We start from the raw sequence: 9,043 nt of genomic DNA, 5'->3' as shown, positions 1-9,043 counted from the left end.
TCATGGGTGTAGGGGTTCTAGGGGTCATGGTTCTAGAGATTCTAATCTGTCTTTATCTCATGGGTGTAGGGGTTCTAGGGGTCATGGTTCTAGAGATTCTAATCTGTCTTTATCTCATGGGTGTAGGGGTTCTAGGGGTCATGGTTCTAGAGATTCTAATCTGTCTTTATCTCATGGTTGTAGGGGTTCTAGGGGTCATGGTTCTAGAGGTTCAAATACCTCTTTGTCTCGTGGTTGTAGGGGTTCTAGGGGTCATGGTTCTAGGGATTCTAATCTGTCTTTATCTCATGGTTGGAGGGGTTCTAGGGGTCATGGTCCTAGAGATTCTAATCTGTCTTTATCTCATGGGTGTAGGGGTTCTAGGGGTCATGGTTCTAGAGATTCTAATCTGTCTTTATCTCATGGGTGTAGGGGTTCTAGGGGTCATGGTTCTAGGGATTCTTATCCGTCTTTATCTCATGTTTCTGAGAGTTCAAGGGGTCATGGTTCTAGGGTCCTTATCCGTCTTGATCTCATGGTTGTAGGGGTCCACGCCTGAGCCCTGGTGTGATAACAGACTGTCTGCATTGGTCTACCCTGTTCCTGATGACGACTACAACGTCCCCTACAACTCCCCAGCAGCCAACCTCTCCAGCCAGCGCACATTAGACCTGGCCACAAGGGGAAATAAGGTAGCTTAACTCCAGACGTTTCCATACAAGCTTTTGGAAGGCCACACTTTAGGCACCAAATGGAAGAATAATGCACTGAAACAGGCTGGGACTACCTGGACTCGTCCAATAAGAAACGTTTATATAACACATATTTTCCTAATCTGACCCTAGAACAGGCCCAAAGCCCTGACACCTCCAAGGAGGTACTACCGACACCAGGACGTCACTAGTGAGGAGGGGGCCCCTGGGGGCCTGCCAGACTCCAATGTTTCCAGTAGAGGCTCCCCTGTTAGAGAGGACGGATGGAGTCCCACACATACCAACTGTCAGGTAGGGAGAGAACATTATTTACACCTATTTACAATGATAGTCTGGTTTCTTCCATTTGGTGCCTAATGCACACAACCCACTAATGCAGAAAAGGACAGCATCTGACATAATCTCACTGTTTTTGTATTTTTTTGTTCGCACATATTATGCTAAAAGATGCTGAATTTACTAAGTATACACTTATCTAACCAGTCATCTTGACTTAAACATGTATTACTGTGGATGGATGGATGAATAGGTATATTGTAAGCAGGTTTAAACTTTTTTTAAATAATGAATTTGAATCGATGGATCAAAGTAATGTAAATATCGATGCATCTCAACAGGACGTTAGCAGCTTGATATGACTGGCTGTCGTTCATACTGCCGTACATCTGAGGAAGAGCTAGACTGCATGCTTCTATTGCCCATAAATGGTAGCTACTGTAGGGAAGAAGGGGGCGTGATCAAAATCTCTGTAAAACAGAGTTGCGTAGTCTCCATGCATCAGGCATCAGCTGTGGTTGAGACACGTCATTCTGTTTTGCATTGTTTCTTCTGCTTGCATATTCTCTGAAACCACAATTGTCTGTGAAGCTGATCTGTAGAGCTGGGTTGAGTTCATTAAGGCATGCAACGGAAACGTCTTAATACGAAAATGAACGTTTCTTATTGGACAAGTCCAGCTAGTCCCTCCCTGTTTCTTCCATTTGGTGCCTAATGAACACAACAGGACAATGTGATGGACATTTTTATGTTTGTGCTTTTCTATAAACCAATTTCTATGTTCTCTGTTTGTGCTTTTCTATAAACCAATTTCCGTGTTCAATCTGATTGAATGAATCAGTATCTGCAATTTGGCAGTACGCCCAGAACCTTGTTTAGAGAAATGATATCTCACTTTCAAGGTCTCAGCTTAGAGAAGAAGCCTCGTGAGGTACTGGTCTGTCACAAGCATGATTGGTCGTCACATGAATGAAACAAACATTAATGACCCAGTATTGGTTGTCACATGAATGAAACAAACATTAATTATGAATGATAAATAAGCTAAATCATGCAAATATAACTTGTCAGTATATAAGGGAACTAACGGGACTGCACCCTTATAGCTCACTTCAGATTGCTACTATATGTATCTAAGTCTGACTGGGACCTCTCCAGCCTGCTGACAATAAAGAGTGATTCACTTCAGATTGACTTCGAGTGTCCCTGTGTAAGAATTTCCACAACGACAACATTAGACATTAGTGCAGAGAAGGATAACATTAGACATAATCTCACTGTTTTTCTTATTCTCTGTCCATAAGCAATATGCTAAAACATGCTGAATTTACTAAATACAGTATACTAATATAATTTGCCTCTAACTAATGTGTATTGTCCCATGTGTTGTTTCTGCATCCACATCTACATGCTTCCAGCTTGTTAGCAGTGTATACAAGGCTTTGAGAAAGATCATAAGGTTACTGTGTAGAAATGTATGTGGGACCGTTTCATACTCTTGAATGTGTTTTGGTGAATGTTTTGCACGGAGATGACTTTGGACTGAGAATGGTGCTTTTTCAAATAGAAAATATGAACATACCAGTCATACCTTAACATTTTTGTTTACAGAATGTCATACATTCATGCCTTTGAGCAGGCATGGATGGACTAATATGACACCTCTTCCCTATGTATCCTGCAAGCTTTTATAGTAAGGATGGCTTCTCTCCGCTCTGGAAGTATTTGCTTATGTGTTTGTAAGTGATTCACCTGTAATTCTGAAAGATGCTTGTGTTATACCCACATCAGGCATGAAGCTATTGGATATCATAGAATGGCCTTGCTTTGGCACTGTGTGTGATTCAATTATGTTCTGCATCTGGCCGTTGTGAGTGTGATGGATGGATGCATGTTGATGTGAAGTTGTGGAGGGTAACGGGCGTTAGTAAATGCAGGGTGAATTACAACACCTTTCTGCGGTCAGAGGCTGAGTGGTGCGCTCAACGTTTTAACTTCCTGTTTATCTGTGTTCCAGGAAGTCGAGAGTGCGAGAGAAAGAGAGAGAGAAAGAGAGAGAGAACACTCAGGGGGAAGTGGAGAGACTCTCACCCACTCAGAGGCTCGCTCTGCTGCCATCACTGACTGCCCTCGATACTCATCCTGCACAGAAGACAGACTACACACAGGTATCGTATGGGAAGCTCGATACTCATCCTGCACAGAAGACAGACTACAAACAGGTATCGTATGGGAAGCTCGATACTTTTTTTTGTCGGTCACATTCAATTTCCAAAAATTTATTAGAATACACCGTTTGTAAATTCAGAGCTAACAGTCAAATATACAGCTATTTGATGGCCCCTATAGGGGCCATTTGCAGTTTGTTTCCTGAAAGACAACATGTTATTTAGTTGTGAACGCCATCTTTAGGGTCATTTCTTACATTGGGACATTTAATGGCACCACAACTTACTATTTAACGTTATTAGTAAAGCAGAAAGCTGTGCAGGTATGAATGCATTATTTTAATGAGGGCAGTGTGAGTCTAGCTCATTATGAAGTACTTGTATCTCTTCTCCTCTTAGACTGTGTTTCCTGTGTTGTCGGTGTTCAGGTGCTGAATCTGCCTTCCTCCTCTGCTCCCAGAGTAAGAGGCTAGGCCTGAGGAGGCAGGGCCGCGTGGAGCAGCTCCCCCCAGAAAAGCTTCACGACCCCTGGGTTAGGATCTCCGACAGCGCCCCTGATCTTGGAGGTCCTGAAGACCCCAATCAGAACCAGAGTCTGACTCATCCGAGCACACACCGTCACAACACACACTCCCACAGTAACCAACAACAAATACACCATCTCAGCTCACACCACGACGCCACACACACTCCATCCCAAACCGATAGACACCCCAACGACACACACTCCCCAGTCGCCATGAGCCAACCGAGTGAGTTTCCCGAGCTTCCTGAACTGAACTGTACTTCCACCCACCACACCGCCCCAGACCCCACCACCCCCTCCACCCCTGCCTCCCTAATCTCCACCCCCAGCCCAAGGACTGAGGACCCCCCAGGGATGAGGAAGGGCCCCCCAGTTGCCCCCAAGCCTGTGTGGAACCGTCAGAGCCTCAGGAGTATTAGGAATGGGAGGCCCCAGGCTGAGCTGGCCAAACCCCTGGACATCAGAGGCGGTGGAACGTACGTAGTGTTTCTCCATAACATTTCTCCTTTATCTTGTGTTTTATGAAAATGTAGCGGAGGCGGTTCAGTCTTGCCTGAGATCTGAAGACTTGTGTTAGTGCCTAAAGTGTAGGCCTTTATTTCAGTCGGTTGAGGTGGTGTTGAAGGGTATAGGTGACCTGGGTTTGATTCCCAGTCGGTCCGTCAAGTATTGTGTGTTCATGAGTTATAAGCCAACAAGAATTTCTGTCTCATGTAAATTATCCAGGTGGATAGACAATAACATTTAAAAATGTGTATTTCAACAGCACCTTCGGGGTACGTCTACGGCCCACCTCCTCTGCAGCCCAGCTGTCAATCAAGCAGAAGATCCATTCATTTGAGACCTTCTCTAGTCCTGAGGGTAAGGGTCAGGAGACGGAGGGCTACAACAGGAGGCCCCTAGCCCCCTCCACTTCCCTCCCTTTGAAGGACAAGGCACCCGTCAGGAGTGACCCCCCTCTCTTAGAGGAGAATGGCACAATCCAACATGACATGGGCAAAGGAGCCAAAGTGACCTCTCCAATCCTTGACAAGGACAGGAGGATGTCCTCTTTTCCCCCTGCAGCCTCTCCTCACTCCATCCTTCTGCCCTCTCCTGCCTCCCACCCTTCTCCTCCTACCTGCTTTTCTCTTCTTCCGACCCCCCACCCTACCTCGGAGCTCCAGACCCCAGTGGAAGAGACAACAGACCCCAATGCAGAGATCTCTGACTCGCCATCCCCCGAGGACACCACCACCACCCCATCCACCCTAGAGGCACCTCTCCCCGAGGCCGAACCAGAAACAGAGCCCCTGGATGGGGCTGTAGAGGCCTCCATCTCCCCTTCCGGCCCGGTGCCCAGGAGGTCCAGCAGCTCCAAAGGAGAGAGCTTTGGTCCACTACAACCACCAGAGGAGGGGGAGGGGGACCAGAGCCATGCTCAGGGCAAGCAGGCCAGCCTGCGGACGCGTAGCCTGCCCCTGCCTGCCTCTCCCTCCCCGGATGGGTCAACAACTCTAAGAGGACTGGAGGGAGAGAGTCTGGGGAAGATACTTTCCTTCAGTAACCAGGTGCGTCTTTGGTCCACACTTTACATTACATCACATCGTCCAAGTGTAAATTGTAAAATGTCCAATTTAACTGATGAACTGTATGAAATGTCACATAAGCTTCATACCAGTTGAATAACCCATGTAATTACTCTGTAACAGGTGCATGCAATATGTTTGTAACTGTCATTTAGTGTGTGGATTGTGCGCACCTGCGACACTTGGCAATAGTTTGCTTGGGAAACAATATAATTTATATAATATTCTGTTATATTTCATTATATTCTTACTATAAAATATGTGTTTTGACTGTGGTAAGGGCACAGGAATATAAGTGTCTTATCTGCTAAATGAACAAATGAACTATAGGCTATCCCACTGGCACAGACGTCAATTTAACGTCAATTCAACATCTGTAACGTTGAAATGACGTGGAAACAATGTTGATTAAAACAGTGTGTGCCCAGTGGGATGCCATAGCCAGACTAAGCACCGTAACATAGTCAACTCAGCTGTTCTGTTCTTTTTCATGTTTTTCCCCTCCATTTTCTATTATTCTCATATAATGTTGTGAACAGATAATGATTTAAGTGGTTAATTATGAATAATGAATAATTACTACAGTGTAGGCTGCTGATGGGAATGAGTGTCAGCAGACATTTCATTTGAAGTTAATTCACCCGGTTGGGATTTGGCAACTTATTGTGGACTAATTGGATAATTACTTTACTTTAGACTATTATAGAAAGAACACGTGACAGTTGTTTCACCCATGGTGTAAGAAGGTGCTATAATGGCCTCTTGAGGTGGGATGAAGGGTAGAAAAGAACAGCAGAGCCCTAACCATAACATGTTTTATACTCTGCTCTGCTCTACTCTGCTCTACTAATACTCCACTCTACTCTAATCTACTCTGCTCTACGCTACTCTGCTCTGCTCTGCTCTGCTCTACTCTACTCTTATCTGCTATACTCTACTCTGCTCTATCTACTCTTATCTGCTCTGCTCTACTCTGCTCTACTCTTATCGGCTCTGCTCTACTCTGCTCTGCTCTACTTTTATCTGCTCTACTCTTATCTGCTCTGCTCTGCTCTACTTTTATCTGCTCTACTCTACTCTTATCTGCTCTACTTTTATCTGCTCTACTTTTATCTGCTCTGCTCTACTCTACTCTTATCTGCTCTGCTCTACTCTTATCGGCTCTGCTCTACTCTGCTCTGCTCTACTCTGCTCTGCTCTACTCTGCTCTACTCTGCTCTACTCTACTCTACTCTTATCTGCTATACTCTACTCTGCTCTATCTACTCTTATCTGCTCTGCTCTGCTCTACTTTTATCTGCTCTACTCTACTCTTATCTGCTCTACTTTTATCTGCTCTACTTTTATCTGCTCTGCTCTACTCTACTCTTATCTGCTCTGCTCTACTCTTATCTGCTCTGCTCTGCTCTACTCTACTCTGCTCTACTCTGCTCTTATCTGCTCTACTCTACTCTACTCTTATCTGCTATACTCTACTCTGCTCTATCTACTCTTATCTGCTCTGCTCTGCTCTACTCTTATCTGCTCTGCTCTACTTTTATCTGCTCTGCTCTACTCTACTCTTATCTGCTCTACTCTGCTCTGCTCTACTCTACTTTACTCTACTCTGCTCTTATCTGCTCTGCTCTGCTCTACTCTACTCTTATCTGCTATACTCTACTCTGCTCGATCTACTCTTATCTGCTCTGCTCTGCTCTACTCTTATCTGCTCTACTCTACTCTACTCTACTCTGCTCTTATCTGCTCTGCTCTGCTCTACTCTACTCTTATCTGCTATACTCTACTCTATCTACTCTTATCTGCTCTGCTCTACTCTACTCTTATCTGCTCTGCTCTACTTTTATCTGCTCTACTCTACTCTTATCTGCTCTGCTCTACTTTTATCTGCTCTGCTCTACTCTTATCTGCTCTGCTCTACTCTGCTCTGCTCTACTCTTACCTGCTCTGCTCGGCTCTGCTCTGCTCTACTCTACTCTGCTCTGCTCTACTCTTATCTGCTCTGCTCTTTTCACTCTTATCTGCTCTGCTCTACTTGTATCTGCTCTGCTCTACTCTTATCTGCTCTGCTCTGCTCTACTCTTATCTGAGATGCTCTACTCTGCTCTGTTCTACTCTTATCTGCTCTACTTTTATCTGCTCTACTCTACTCTTATCTGCTCTGCTCTGCTCTGCTCTACTTTTATCTGCTCGGTTCTACTCTTATCTGCTCTGCTCTACTCTACTCTTATCTGCTCTACTCTGCTCTGCTCTACTCTACTCTACTCTACTCTACTCTGCTCTACACTACTCTGCTCTTATCTGCTCTGCTCTGCTCTACTCTTATCTGCTATACTCTACTCTGCTCTATCTACTCTTATCTGCTCTGCTCTGCTCTACTCTGCTCTACTCTGCTCTTATCTGCTCTGCTCTGCTCTACTCTACTCTTATCTGCTATACTCTACTCTGCTCTATCTACTCTTATCTGCTCTGCTCTGCTCTACTCTTATCTGCTCTGCTCTACTTTTATCTGCTCTGCTCTACTTTTATCTGCTCTGCTCTACTCTTATCTGCTCTGCTCTACTCTTATCTGCTCTACTCTACTCTTATCTGCGCTGCTCTACTTTTATCTGCTCTGCTCTACTCTTATCTGCTCTGCTCTACTCTGCTCTGCTCTACTCTTACCTGCTCTGCTCGGCTCTGCTCTGCTCTACTCTACTCTGCTCTACTCTTATCTGCTCTGCTCTTTTCACTCTTATCTGCTCTGCTCTACTTGTATCTGCTCTGCTCTACTCTTATCTGCTCTGCTTTACTCTGCTCTGCTCTACTCTTATCTGAGATGCTCTACTCTGCTCTGTTCTACTCTTATCTGCTCTACTTTTATCTGCCCTACTCTACTCTTATCTGCTCTGCTCTACTTTTATCTGCTCGGTTCTACTCTTATCTGCTCTGCTCTACTCTGCTCTGCTCTACTATTAACTGCTCTGCTCTACTCTATTCCAGGTTTCCCATGCCCTGATGCGTTCCATGCACTCCCTGCTCCCCTCCCCCTGCCCTACTAGGCCGGGTAACCCCGGGTCAGACCCACCCCCTGCATCCCCTCTAGTTTGCAGCCCGGAGGAGCCCGACCCTGCCCAGAACACCCCCCTCTCCCCTGGCCCCGACAGCAATGAGAATAGCTTCTCTGTCAGGTAAAAACTCTCTGAAAACATCAACATACAGCGTATACCAGGGTTGGGGTCAATTCCATTACAATTCAATCAATTCAGGAAGTAAAAGGAAGTTACTATTCCAGTTTTTCTCAATGTTTCTCTATGAGAAGAATTTCAAATTGGAATTTCAGTTTACTTCCTAATGGATGTAATTGAAATGGAATTTACCCTTACCCTGGTATATACAGCATATTCCCTGTTCCAATGATTGATACCAGACAGGCATACACATACTACCTCTCAGGTGATTGGATGAAAAGGTATAAATATACACTGATTTTACAAGAGCTGATAATAGTCTAGTATGTCTATAGACCTACACTGTAGTAGTGCTTGCTATGAAAAAAGTAAGATAGCACTGCTCCCTGGAAGTCAGATACTGTAAAGTAGAGATGGCATTATATATTATCAGATGGAACAGGCATATTTTAGATCAAATCTTTTCTGTATTTTGTCCCTGCTTCACAGGGCTTAATGCAATCGTGGCAGTGTCATCTTTAGTAAGAGGAAGTATGAACACAGGAAGTGAACAAAAAGGAAGTCACACGTGTTATTCCTGTTCTAAGATGTGACATTATGTCTAAAGTGTTAATCTGACTGAAATCCTCTCAGAGTTTAGTCTGTA

The 9,043-nt window shown here is 44.8% G+C and overlaps 1 protein-coding gene across 3 annotated transcripts in view; it reads left to right on the top strand.

The window, feature by feature from the left end:
- LOC106592135 (pro-interleukin-16) overlaps positions 1-9,043 on the top strand; it is a 61,925-nt gene that overhangs the window by 46,490 nt on the left and 6,392 nt on the right. For 2 of the 3 annotated variants that reach the window (XM_045689447.1, XM_045689450.1), the window contains exons 17-22: positions 525-671; positions 825-983; positions 2,986-3,190; positions 3,565-4,138; positions 4,429-5,212; positions 8,210-8,397. In XM_045689447.1, coding sequence (XP_045545403.1) covers positions 525-671; positions 825-983; positions 2,986-3,190; positions 3,565-4,138; positions 4,429-5,212; positions 8,210-8,397 — 2,057 coding nt within the window. The remainder of the gene's footprint in view (positions 1-524; positions 672-824; positions 984-2,985; positions 3,191-3,564; positions 4,139-4,428; positions 5,213-8,209; positions 8,398-9,043) is intronic. The other variant, XM_045689448.1, reaches the window with a different exon arrangement.

This window comes from Salmo salar, chromosome ssa11 (genome assembly GCF_905237065.1).
Source record: "Salmo salar chromosome ssa11, Ssal_v3.1, whole genome shotgun sequence".
In the NCBI taxonomy this organism is placed as follows: Eukaryota; Metazoa; Chordata; class Actinopteri; order Salmoniformes; family Salmonidae; genus Salmo; species Salmo salar.
Note: the sequence above shows the minus strand (reverse complement) of the source record. Positions and strands in the feature narration are given on the sequence as shown.